At 46.6% G+C, this 13,833-nt stretch overlaps 1 protein-coding gene across 1 annotated transcript in view; it reads left to right on the forward strand.

Moving 5' to 3' along the window:
- The first annotated feature begins 3,311 nt into the window (after window positions 1-3,311).
- Window positions 3,312-13,833, forward strand: part of PRTG (protogenin) — a 94,494-nt gene continuing 83,972 nt past the window's right edge. The window contains exons 1-2 of the mRNA XM_054077805.1: window positions 3,312-3,351; window positions 4,703-5,005. Coding sequence (XP_053933780.1) covers window positions 3,312-3,351; window positions 4,703-5,005 — 343 coding nt within the window. The remainder of the gene's footprint in view (window positions 3,352-4,702; window positions 5,006-13,833) is intronic.

Raw genomic sequence — 13,833 nt, forward strand, 5'->3', positions numbered from 1 at the left:
ATAAACTGGGCTTGTCAGGGCTAACACTGAGGATGAAATGGAGCATAAAGTAAATCAGATTATTTACAGACAGCAACCTGGACAGCACGCTGTTATTCCAGCTGTTGGTAGCACTTCAAAGAGAGCTCTCACTACTGGCTTGGGTTTTAAGACATTGAGAAGCTGCCTGCTGAAGTATTATGGGTTATTATTTCTTTGAAAGACGTGTGCAGCGCAGATCCCAGAATCTAAAAGAAAGCATAGGAAAGGGTTTCTATGGGTCTGAAAAGAACCACAAAAACTAGGGAGGTTTGCAGAGTTTCCCACATATGCAAAAAATACAGATTGAGTCAAGCAAAGAAAATCTTTGCTGGTGACAGAAGAAAAGCTGCTGCCCGGCACCAAAGTAGGCATAACTTTGTTGGTGTTGGCTGGCAAGTCATCCTGGACTGCCTTTTTGGCTTTCTCAAGATAATGCTTCTGTGTGACAGCAAGCCAAGCAGATAATTGTGTTTATTAGCTCCATATTTACTAACGTGGTGTATTTGATAAAGTTACAGCTGGCAGTCCCTTTAAACTGCGGTTCGATGGATTTATCAGCTTGCGGTGAAGTATGACTTTAGATATGTTATCACAAGGCTGCGTTATCTCCAATCCAATTAATTGTTGGAAAATGTGTTAAAATAATGACTTCCGACAAATTAAGGAGAGAAACTTTGTGCTTATCTAGTTGTGGAACCACTTCATTCTAGTAAGGAATTTATTATTTGTTTTGCTCAACAGAAATGTGGAAATGGCAATATTGGTGTTCACGGCTGCCCACACCCAGGCACAAGGAGCGTTTCAGCGGGAAGCGCTTGTCTTAAATGGCTTAACAAAGAAAAATATTGCATTTGATTTCCTGAGTCAAAACCCTCCTGCTGGCACAGAGTCCAGGGAGACAGTAAAGCAGTTTCCTTGCCACAGCGAAATACAGCAGCGAGCACGGACGACAAAGCTAATGGAAACCAGCCCACAAGGAGGACTACAACTCACTTTCTTCCCACTGGGAGTGACTCTTGCTTCAAAGAGAGCTGGTGAATCGGGCGAGGAGGTGTCCTTCCTGGGACGGGTGGGATGGTGCCCAGCGCTGGGCAGCTCAGCCAGCAGAGCTGCCCCTTCGTGTCCCCACACGGCAAAGGGCGGCAGGGAAAGAACGCTGCACCTGACCAGACCCTCAGCCTCTCCACCAACTGAGCAAAACACGTGGCATAGAAATGCTACCAGGTAATGCGTTCCCTGTTGGTATATTTGTCTTCTAGATGTGCTGAGGCCATCTAGGACACGAGATCGAGTGAGAGTGGTGAGGCCCTGGCCCAGGTTGCCCAGGGAAGCTGTGGCTGCCCCATCCCTGGAGGTGTTCAAGGCCAGGTTGGATGGGCCTTGGGCAGCCTGAGCCAGTGGGAGGTGTCCCTGCCCATGGCAGAGGGTGGGACTGGGTGACCATTAAGGTCCCTTCCAACCCAAACTCTTCTATGATTCCATGACATCTCCTATCGAGGTCACTGCTCAACCCAAGTTTAGCAGGAGAGAGTATGGTACCAGCATGAGCTGCAAGTGGAATGAGTTTGCCACAAGAAAGAATGAATCTTTAATCATTAATACTGAAAAATAATAGAAACAAAATTGCTTGTAAGTGATACTTTCTAAAACCGTTGACACTTTTGTGACTGGATAAAGTAAAACATTGGGGAAAATAAAAAAAGTACTGGGTGAAGTGGGTGCTGTTGCTATTATTTGCTCATATTTGGACACCAAAGCAGTGCGTGTGCAATTCTGCTCCACAAAGTGATTGTGAAACCACTTGGATGCCTTTTTGGTCGCTGGTTTAAATGTAGAGCAAATCTTGTCCAATAACCTTTCCGGAACGCTCGTGCTAAGATCAGAACAAGCTGATTTTTTCTGCTTGTGTATTTTTGACAAGTGAGGAAGGTGATATAGGTCAAACTACGGCTTAAATTATGTTTAGATAGCTCTGATTTTCTCCTGAAGGCTCTCAGAGGAGCCCCTGGCTGAGGCTGCCGCTGGTCCCGGTGATGGTGCAGCGGAAGGGACCGAGTTTGGCTGCCAGCTACGGGCTCTGTGAGCTTTGCAGTGCTGGCAGGAACAAAAAGCAGTAAAAACTTGCCTGTCCCTGAAGTCAGCAGCTCTCACAATGAATGCAAACAGGGGGCAAATCTGCTGAGTAAGAAGATGCCTTCCTACACGGTGACTGTAGAAACTCTGAACAGACAAAAAAGTGCTCAGAAATCCCTGGCTGCAAGCATGGAGTAAAAATCAGGGGGAAGCCGAGCGCTTAAGTGATAGCAGCAACATTTGCTTCGATGATGCTCCCACACAACCCGTCCGTGGGGTGCGGAGAGCAGGATTTTAAGCCGTATGTTTGCAGTCGCACTCTGCCAAGCTACATTTTGGACTCGAGGCAGAGGTGAACTGAGGGCTCCTTGCCGGTGGAGACGAGCACGGGGCAGCTCCTCCCGGGCAGCAGCTCCTGCCCCGGCCTCGGGAAGCGCTTTTCTCAGTGCCCTACGAAGGGGTCCGTGAAACCCCCTGACACAACGGCATTTGATTTCTGATCAGCTCCCACCCTCGCCTCCAGCACTCCTCCTGGGGCCGGGGGAGCCCGGGCACCCGCGGGCGGGATGGGCCGGGGCAGCTCCGGCCGCGGCTGCCGGAGGGCGCTGGGCTCTTCTCCCCAGGGACAGGGACAGGGGAACGGCCTCGGGCTGCGCCAGGGGAGGGTCAGGATGGACAGCAGGAAGAAATCTTTCCCAGAAAGGGTCATCGATCCCTGGAACTGCTGCCCAGGGAGGGGGGAGTCACCATCCCTGGGGGTGTATGAGGTGCTCAGGGACGTGGTTTAGCGGCAGTCAGGAGTGGTTGGACTCGATGACCCAAGACGCCTTTTCCAACGTGGTGATTCTACGATTCTACGATCCCGGTGGCCCGCGAGGAGCTGCCGTCGGGCCTCAGGCTCCGGGGCTGCCGTCGGGGCCCGGAGACGCCAGAGCTGCTGCTGAGCCCCGGGGCCGCCGGAGGTACCGGCGCTGCCGTCGGGTCCCGCGTCCCGGAGCTGCCGGAGCCGCCCCCCCCCCCCCGGTGCCCCCGTGTCCCCCCGGGGCAGCGCTGGGGGCACCTCCCCCGCCCCGCCGGCCCCGCCCCGGCGCTGCCCTCGCCCCCCGCTCCCCGAGGGCCAATGGACGCGGGCCCGGCCGGGGCCGCTGTCTCCTCCCCTCGGCCGCTGCCCGGTCTCTCCCGCGGCGGCCGGCGGGGCTCGCTGCGCCTCCCGCCGAATGGCGCCGCTGCTGCCGCTGCTGCTGCCGCTGCTGCCAGGTGAGCCCCGCGCCCATTGTCCGCCGCACGTGGGGGTTCGGCGGCACCGGCCCCGCCGGGACCCGCCGCGCTTTGTCAGAGCCGCGACGGGGCGGGGGGCTCGTGGGGCTGCCTGGAGGGGCGGTGGGGCTGGGGGAGCCATGGGGCTGGAGGGGCGGTGGGGCTGGTGGTGTGCGATGGGGTGAGCGGCTCCCTTGGGGCCGCCCGGAGGGGCGGTGGGGCTGGGGGAGTGACGGCGCTGCCGCTGCGATGGGACTGCCGCGGCGCTGCCGGTGCGCGGTGGGGTGAGCGGCGCCGCGGGGCTGCCTGGAGGGGTCGGTGGAGCGATGGGGCTGGCGGTGTGTGACGGGGCTGGCGGTGCGGTGGGATGAGCGGCTCGTATGAGGCTGCCCGGTGGTGCCGCGGGGCTGGTGCGGAGGGGCTGGTGGTGCGCGGTGGGGCTGACGGTGCGGTGGGGTGAGCGGCTCATTCGGGGCTGCCCGCTTGGTGTAGTGGGGCTGGTGCTGCGAGGGGGCGAGCGGCGCGGTGGGGCCGGGGCGGTGCCTGGGGCGGCGGTGCCCCTCCGGCAGGGGGCGCTGTCGGCGGGTCGTGGCCGGGGCCCCGCGGGACGGCGAGCGGCTGGCGATGGCGATGGGCGCTGGGGGACGGGGCGGTAACACCGGCCGCGCCGCGCATCCCGCCGCAGCGCTCCGCTCTGCTCCAGGCATCTCCCCACGCGCCTCCCCGCGCTTCTCCCTCTGCTCACCTCCACTCGCCGCCACGCTTCCTTCTCCGCTCGTCTCCACGTGTCTCCACGCATCTCCCTCCGCTCGCCTCCACTCACATCTACGCTTCTTTCACCACTCACATCCATGCTTCTCTCTCCGCTCCCCTCCACGTATCTTCATCCACTCACCTCCACGTGTCTTCACACTTCTCCCTCCGCTCACCTCCTGCACTTCTCCCTCCGCTGACCTCCGCTCACCTCCATGCTTCTCCCTCCACGCTTCTCTCTCCGCTCACCTCCGCTTTCCTCCAGGCATCTCCCTCCACTCACCTCCACCCTTCTCCCTCCACTCGGCTCCTGCGGTGCCCCTCCGCGCCCGAGCTCCGCTTACAGCTACGCGGGTGTTTGAGGCACTGGTTCTCCAGCTCCCTGACACAATGCGTTTGAAAACTAGGAGGGAAACACCTCGGTGTTTTACAGCCCGATGGCTTCACCCCCGTTGAAGTCGAGACCATGGTTTCCCAGAGTTTTCCGAGTTTGGAAGGCTCAGCTATCTGAGAGCCTGTGACAATGATAGCACTCGCCGTGCGCTTGGTAACTTGCGTGTCTGTGCTTACAGGCAAAATCTTCTTTTCTTTCTCTTAGGAGTGTGGTGCTTTAGCGAACTGTTTTTTGTGAAAGAGCCTCAAGACGTTACTGTCTCAAGGAAGGATCCGGTGGTTTTAGACTGCCAGGCCCACGGTGAAGCTCCCATCACTATTACATGGCTGAAAAACGGTGGCAAAGTACCTGAAAATGAACGGATCTACACTCTATCCAATGGCTCATTATATATCAGTGAGGTGGAAGGGAAGAAAGGAGAGCTGTCTGATGAAGGATTTTACCAGTGTTTAGCTCTGAACAAATACGGGGCCATTCTCAGTCAAAAAAGCCACCTCACACTAGCAAGTAAGTTCCAGCTCTTGTTTGTTAACCTGCTCCTGAGTTTGTGACAGGAATTCCCTGAATGGTGCACGACAACGTATCACACAGAGTCACAGAACTGTTTAGGTTGGAAAAGACCTTTAAGATCATCAAGTCCAATTGTGTACCTGAAAAGAGAAATTAGAAAAGCAAAGAGCCAGTCAATTCTGCAGAACCTTTGTTTCTTTTTAAATGCGTAAAGATTATGAGCAAAAGTTACGGTGGCCCCTTTTCGAGTCTGTTACGTGTCAGGAGCATCACAGCCACCAGTGAGACCTCTGGGCTCTGGTGCCTTGTGTTGGTGGCTCATGTGGGTCACTGGTCTCCAGAGCAGGTGCTGATGCAGAGCCGTGCCGGCATCCTTCTGCAAAAATCCTGGGTCTCATTTCTCAAGCGCTGTTCAGGCAGCCTTACAAGGGTTACCTACAAATCTGATTAAATAATTATTATTCCTTGTTCAAGAGCTTAGTGATAGCTTGAGATACCTTGGTGATAGCTTGAGATACCTTGGTGGTTGAGTCACCATCCCTGGAGGTATTTAAAAGACAGGTAGGTGAGCTACTCAAGGACACAGTTTAGTGGTGGATAGGAATGGTTGGACTCGATGATCTAAACGGTGTTTTCCAACCTTGTGATTCTGTGATTCTCTGTTGCATTGTGCCATCTTGCGGCAGGGCAGAATGATAATAGAGATCGTAGAATCATAGAACAGTTTGGGTTGGAAGGGACCTTAAAGTCCATCCAGTTCCAACCCCCTGCCACGGACAGGGACACCTCCCACTGGCTCAGGCTGCCCAAGGCCCATCCAACCTGGCCTGGAACCCCTCCAGGGATGGGGCAGCCACAGCTTCCCTGGGCAACCTGGGCCACGGCCTCACCACTCTCAGAGTGGAGAATTTTCTCCTTATGTCTAGTCTAAACCTTGTTGTCTTTGGGAAGGGAAGAGGGGAAAAGTTGTCTGGGCTACCATGGGCGTTAAGTTATCCAGCCCTTGCTTTTCTGACATGTGTTCAGCCAAGCAGATATGTGGGTGCTGCCCGTTTTGGAACTGCTTCAGGGTCCTCTGGAGCTAACCTGAGGGCCTGCTGTGTGCTTCCACTGGGAAGCGAGAGACATGTTTCTAGGGTGAACCCCTACGACTGGACGAATGGTGAAGAAAATAGTTGTGTAAGTCCCCTTATGGCTTTAACAGTATGACACTGAGTGTGCGTTGTCCTTCATTTTCCTAAGATATTTAAAGATATTGAGTAAGAGATGCGTGCTAGGAACTGAATGCCTTTTTCCATGCTGGTGCAGAGCTTTGCCAGTAGGCTGCTTCTACAACACTGTCTTTTTTGCGTTCCAAAAGTACGTGGAGTCATTTCAAAGAAATAACACGGAGAGTACACAGTTTATGTAGTCTTCTCATGTTCCCTCTATAATAGGACTTAACTGATGAACTTAATCTAATAGGAAAAGGCTTCCTTTGACCTCTTCAACCCTGGTCTTAGTAACAAGTTGCACAAAACTCTGGTGCCAAAACTTCTATGGAAGCCTGACAGGAGTTGTAAATTGAAAGTTTTACCAAATTCAGTCTGAATCTAGGTAATAAAATTGGTACATCAGCTTACATTGAAAAATGTCTGAGTATTAGCACGCATTTTTTTCCTGAGTGCTTCTGAACTGATTATAAAATCCATGAGATATCCCAGGAAAGTGTGAAATCTCTCGTTCAGTGAGCTTTGGGCAGTTGAAAACCATCCTGGAGGTAGGTGGCTCCAAGTAAGTGATGAGTTTTTCACGTGCTGTAAGACGCTGATCCGAGAACTCTCAGTTTCAAAAACCTAGCTACTTATTGTTTTGTATCGTGGCATCCTACTCATAAATGGGATTAATAGACCTAGCAGTGCTTGGATACTTATAAAATGAAGTATTGTTGACATTTATACTCGCATCGTTAGGTTTCAGAGTGTCAAAACCATTAATAAACAGACTGAAGAAAATCCTTCTTAAAAGGATAGGAGTGTTGTTGTTAATAAATATAAAGCAAAGCAGTGGCTGATGTATTCTTTGTGTGGGACTGTTGAGAATTCAGGACCACTGTAAATCTGAGAACTTGCAGATGAGCTTTGTGCTCAGTATCAGAACTTCTGGAGCACTGTAGTAGTACAGCACACTAATACACTTGTATCTGATTTTACTCAGACACTATTGAACTTTTATAAATGTTTGCTTCTTGCATGCACATTATTTTACTAGAAAGAAGGTTTAGTGTTGGTTTGGTTTTATAATGCAAGAGTTCACCAAGGAAGATACGAACCAATAGATTGCACGCTGTGGAACCAGGCTTTTATTTTGCAACCCTTTTTTTCTTTCCTTTTTTTTTTTTTTCCCACTTCCCCTCCCCTTTAAGACTGTGACAAATGGTTTCTTTTTGCTTTTTGAATACTTGAAAGGTTTCCTATGGCTGTTGGAGAAAACTGGAAGAGATAGTGGATCTATAATGATCACAGTAGGTGGTGTTGACTTAGCGATTAAGTGGTTAACTAGTGGCCAAACATGAAATTATCCTGTGTAGCAGGCTCTTATTTTTAGTCATATTCCAATCTGCGCGGTTTCAGAATATCATCTTGACTGTAGAGCTGTGAAACAAGGCAGTAATTTGTATTGTTGTATTTTGAAGCCCATAAAACACGTGTGAAATTAGTTTTATATCTTATTTTTACAGTGTTTGTCTGCTGTCCTGAGTTGATTTTTGAACTTTGCACATGTTTTAAGTGAAATAAATTCAAGTCTTGTGGGGGATTTTGTAGGCTTATAATTTTTTTTTTTAGGAGCAGTTGTCGGTTGCTGTGAAGGCAAATTACCTTGTGGTCAGGGTAGGGAAGGAACTATACATATTAAACAGGTGGAGAATAGGCATTAAATGGGCATTCTTTCTTTGGAGGAAAAAAGCAAATGCTTTCTTCAGTCTCTGGTAGCAGCAGGGTGCGAGGATGTTCTTTTACTTTGCCTGGTCAGAGCTTTTGCCAGTAAGCTTATCTTTTGCCTCGGAATTGTAATGTTTAGTGTTGCATTTGGAAATCAAAAACTTTAATCTGTCCGAGAGTTTAAGATTTGAACACACAAGAAGATCAGGTCTTGGTTTCTAAAGTTAGGAACTGGAAGCTGAAGGTTGCACTCTTGGCAAGAATTCCATTATTCATGTGCAAATTAAGAATTCACAGGGTTAAAAGGTTAGAAACTGGCCAGGATGAGGTTTACCCTTGTGATAAAGAGCAGATGACCCTCATTCATTGGCCAAAGCTTTCATGTAGCTCCTCTGCAAAGTTAGTGATTGCCATGAATTGTTCTTGAGGAATGCAGAAATTCAAATGTGAGCAGGCCTTTCCTTAAGTGTCACTATGGAGCCTTATCTCCCCAGCACATCAGAGTAGGTCTGCAGGGACAGGGTTCCTCCCCAGAGGCCCCAAGGCTTTGCTTTCCTGTTGTTCATCCATGCACAAAAGAATTTGACTAATTTAGGGCTTTTTTTTTTTTTTTTTTTTCGGTGAGATCCCCCTACTTTTTTAAAGGAAACTGTGGTACTGAGGTATTGCTTAGGTAAAAATAAATATTAGTTTCAGCACATGCTTGTAGTTGCTTCCAAAGTGGGCTAATTGATGAGAGGGGGGAGGAGGAGAGGAGGAGGTTCCTGTGTGGTTCTTTGTGAGGCAACATGTGGGGGTAAAATGCTAATAGTGAAGAGTAGCTTACTCAAAATTCGACTTGCTGCTATTGGGAGAGGTCTCATTTAATGGAATATAAAAGGGATGTAGGCTGTGGAGAAAGTCTTAAGCGCGTTTGGTACAACTTTGAATCAGCCAAAAATAAACAAGCTGAGATTTTAGTATTCCGACACTTTTAAATTAGTTTAACCGCAGTTAACTCAGATTCTGTTTCAAAATAAAGCTAGACTGCCAGTAAGATAGTATTAAGAAAAAATGGAGAAGGTGGATGACATTCTGAAGCTTGCAACATGGGCAGTGATTGGACACGACACTTGTTGTTTATTTCCTCTTCTCAAGAAGTGGAAATTGAGGTCTTTAGATGGTTGGATGGGATTGGAGGAAGGAATGAATCATTATGTTAAGGGAATGTATTAGATTAAGCAATAATAAGAATAATAAGAATCAAATCTCAGTCAGCTTGCAGTTAGAAAGAATGTGATTGTAACAGGAGTTTAGCTTGTTTACTAGTTGAAACAAGGAACAAATGGAGTATTGAAAGGACAGTCTTGCAGCAGGAACAGAGGACAGACCTGAGCTCCCAGTATAAAAGTCGTGTCACCAGTCTCAAAAGTTGGACACTTTAGGTGAGTGTAGTACCCCAGGTGCAGCGCTGTGTATTAAAAGAATACCTGCTTAATAATCAAATTGGTATTGATTGTTGAGTTTGGCTTTTCACAGCATCAGGATATATACAGCTGGGTAGAAGCAACCTATATAATCCTTTTTCCTCTTGTAACTTGGCTTTAAACTGATTTTAATGTTTGTGAATAATGGGAAATGTAAGCCCATTTCTTTTCGTACAGGTTTCTACATTTCACAAGAGCGAAAGGTTAAGCAAGCAGAAGGTTTCTGGGAACAGGCTCCTGGGGGGGAGCTGTGTGTTCATGCTGCAGTGCAGTTAGTGAAATGCTTGGTCTTTTACACGTAGCAGGCTGTGCTTTGTGGAGAGTTTGTAATTTTGCTTAGCTGCTATGGCAGTGATGTGACTTCTGGTCCCGATGTCATGCCAATAATTGGCCATATTTATGTTTTGAAATCCTAATAACATCTTTTTTGCTCTGCTTTTAAATATTTGCACTTCAGAGCAGATCCAGCTGAGCCTCATTCTGTACTGTGACAATCGTGTTTTCTTAGCGGTTCCAGCTGTTTGTTCCCACGTTTGCATTGTGCCCTTCCTTGTGTGGGCACAGCTGCACGTGTGGCCAACCGAACAGGGAACTGATCTGGCTTAAAATAATAGAATTAAAACAAAAGATGCTGTTTAACCCAAATGAGTTCCCTGATGCGGTTTGTCATGGAGCCACTCACGGTGATTGCGCTGGCGTCACTGAGAGGAATGATGTGGACGTGGGGAAGGCTTGGTGGGGACAGAGGAGGGCTACTAAAACTTAGACTGTTGCAAAAATAAGTGGTCATTAAAACTACAGCCTTTATAGAACATGCGTGAAGGCCAAAAAATTTGCTGTTGCGCTAGTATTTTCTTTTTATAAGTTGATTTTAATATCTTGCTTTAAACGAAGGAATTAATTCCTGTGGTCAGGATTAATAGCTGTGGTCTAACAATATAGTTTTCATCTTGTATGGGAATCTGTCATATCAGGTATCTTCCAAAGATCTATGTAGTTCAAAGGGATGTCTAATAATTTTATATAGTAATGGTGAGAGAAACAAATTCTGAGATGGAAGGATGGGGTTGAGGATCAGCAGTGGTTTTTGACTGAGGTGGAAGTGAAATGGCAAACAGCTGGTGTAGGCAATGGTCTTGCATTAAAAGAGACAGAAATGTCTTAATGCTGTAGAACTGATGTGGTTACAGACAGTTTCGGGAAGCTCTTCTTTTAGGTTTTTACAAGTGCTGCCTTATTGCTTTGATTAGTTGATGTGAATGTCCCGAGATGAGAGTCTGTTTGTAAGCTGAGTGTGCGCATGGCTGATCCTTGGTGCATTTAAATTCCAGTATTTAAGGCATGGAGGAGGGAATTTGATGTTTCAGTCTGCAATGTCAGTTTGTAACTGTTAAGAAGAGCAGTAAGACTTTTTGTTCTTTAAATGAGATATACTGAAGAAATAAGGAAACTGGGAAATATTTTTCCTTCTTAACACTTTTTCTTGTAGGATTTTCCTCTAGAACTCCCCTAGATGTCTTTTGAGCTGAACTCGTGCATCGCCTTTACAGAAGAAATTGTCAACATCCTACTAAGACATGACCAATAGTTACTTTTTTTTTTTTTGGCACTAGGGTTTTTGCTGGTTTTTTTGACTGGCCTGCACTTTTAAGAGCTCTTCCACAGACTAAGGGATGGGCTTTTTTTGTTGCCAGGACAGAAAAATCTATGAAACTTACTGCACATGAACAGTGTGTGTTTCCGCTACTACATTATTAGAGAAGTGAGATTTTTATGGGTTTCCTTAACACCTCAGATTCAAATTTCTGTCAAACATAATGCCAAACTGAGGCATTTCATGCCCGTGCTTTTCTTCGTAGCTAGTAAGGACAAAGCTGTTATGGTTCTTACTAGGTTTTTTCACTGTGACTTTATAAAGTATAAAGTTTTTAGTGGCTTCTTTTTTTAAAGGAATGTTCAGTCTTATTGGCCGTGTACCCTGTAGCCAATAAAACCCTCACCTGCGCGAGAAATGCTGAAGGAAAACGGTAGCATGCTGAAAGCTGTTCAGAGCTGCGACGAGAGGCACTCACGTCTTACCTGCTGCAAGTTTTACACGTGATATGTGCACTAAAGTATCGAAATTTCTTTTCTCCTTGCAAAGCAATGTACAGCAGCGAAGGATGCTGTTCCGTTCTTCCAACGTGGTGCTCCCCCCTGCTGCTCCCTTTCTTCTCCCTCCCTCTCTCCCTCTGCATTTCTTGGTGTAGAAATTGTTGAAAGGGCATTCAGTAAGGCCTCCTTTTGTCAGCCAGCTCTTATTATCCTAAAGAAAAGGATCTCACTCTGAGCAGTTGTTTGCCTAGAGACTTGTTGTCACGTCTTCACAATTTAACAGCTGTGGCTATTGATGGTGTGCAGAACAATTTAAGACAATGACAAAAGAGAATCTTAGAGGAAGAATGTATAAGTTACTAAACGTTTCCCTGTAGAAATATGGTCATTTCCATTGTTGGACAAATTTGTGCTTAGTTTTTGTGTGCTTTCCTCAGGATTTGGTATCTTTCCAGTCTTATCTCCAAAATTGTGGGCATAATCTTTTGTTTAGTTTTGCATTCGTTTTTTTTTTGTTTCATCAATAGGCACAGCTGTTAAATTGGGATTGATTACTTCCAGTCTTTATAACTGGTAATCACCACCTAAGTGAAAAAGTAATCAACAATGTCAAGTCTCCACATTTTGTTGAGTAAGTGTGGGTTGTATGGTCAACATTAGTTACTAGGGTCAACCCCTGCATAGCTTTTAAGCAGCAGTATTTTAAGCAGTATCTACATTTTTAAGTTGATTGTCTCAGCAATTGAGAAGAAAGCTGTCACACTAGGTGATCTGTGTTGGGAGTTAGAAATCCATCTGGCAGCCTTGCAAAACCTACTTAAATAGTGGAAACACTTTTTTTTTGTTGTTGTTTGTATGGATGAAATTGTTACTTTTTTAATAGATGACGGTAAAGAGCAGACATAGGAAGGAGATGGTTGTGAAACCACCAGAGAGTGGAGGGTTTGTTTATGACTTAGTGGAATTATTGTAACCTCCCCTTCTATATTGTTTTTTCAGTATGTAAAAGTTTTGGAGGGAAATGGTCTCTATATATTACAGGAAAATGTAAATCAGCACTACTAGACATTTTCTTTACTGCTTTTGCTTTGTTTAATGACTCTCAACAGTAGTTCTGGTTAGGTTTTTTTCAGTGAAATCGAATTTGGTCTTAGGCGAGTGGAAGATTTTTTAGTTTTAACAACATGAATGTTCACGAAGGCAAAATAGACTCAGTGGTATTTGTGTAATACAGTTATGATCTCGAGGTCCCGTCCCAAAGTTCTTATTTCTTATTTCACTATCTCTGTTGGGTGGGAGCTTTCTGACACATCAGTGCTTCTGCAGCTTAGGGGTATAGGATCTCGGCAGTATCATTTCCCCTAGATGCACATAGGTCTCCCGTGTGCTCATGAAGTTCATTTAGATTCTCATTATCAAACCTCAAAAATAACAGAATGTGCAATCTTTGTATTTCATGGGGTAAAGATTCCAGATTACCAAGTCCTTCTGTGCCATTGTTACACTAAAAAGCTTTTAAAACTCCAGTTGTGGTCAGGGTATTGCCTGAGTTTGGCTGATGGGAAAACTCTGGAAACTGTTCAGTAGTTAAGCCTGAGGAAGTTTTGTTTGCTTCTAGCCTGAATACTTAATTAATTGCAGCAGTTGTGATAGTATTCAGTGAGTACCTGCTCGCAGGCTGGATGTCAGAGAAATAGAATGCAATGTGAGACATGAAATATTGAAAGTAAATGTGTTATAAATGACATGGGATTGCTGACAACAAGCTTATGTCCAAAGCTGTTATCAGAATTTAATCATTAGTCTGAGGCAACGTACCAAAATACTGCTTCACTATCACTAGTGACTTAACTACTGGGAAGAGAGAAAGTCAGCGAGGATTGCCGTTATTTAATATCCTGTATTAGCGATTCTAGGTTTATACCTGTATTAACTGATTTCTTCTTCTGACTGAAATTGTAGGAATGCACACTTATAAATAGTTAGGAAATGATCTTACAGAGTTGTTTCTGCACGTAGGCAAACTTCTGAGGAAATGCAATATGAAATAAATGCAGTAGTGCCTCTCCAAAGCTGTAGGAAAATTGAGACTAGGCAGGGAGTTTTGCCATAGATTGAGAAAATGGGTAGAAACCTAATTAAGTAGAGTTTCCTGCAGTCATGGGCATGGAGGCTTGCGAGGCTCACGTAACATGTGGTGCGCTCTGTCCCAGCTCTTTCCGTCCTTACTGTCTAGGAATGTGAATACAGAAAAGAGCAGGAGGGTGCAAGGGTGCCACCATATCCTCCATCTCTGTGGTTGTAAGGGATTTCTTTGGTAAAAATATCTGGAGTGATCTTGAGA

The sequence above is a fragment of the Cuculus canorus genome, chromosome 12 (assembly GCF_017976375.1).
Source record: "Cuculus canorus isolate bCucCan1 chromosome 12, bCucCan1.pri, whole genome shotgun sequence".
In the NCBI taxonomy this organism is placed as follows: domain Eukaryota; kingdom Metazoa; phylum Chordata; class Aves; order Cuculiformes; family Cuculidae; genus Cuculus; species Cuculus canorus.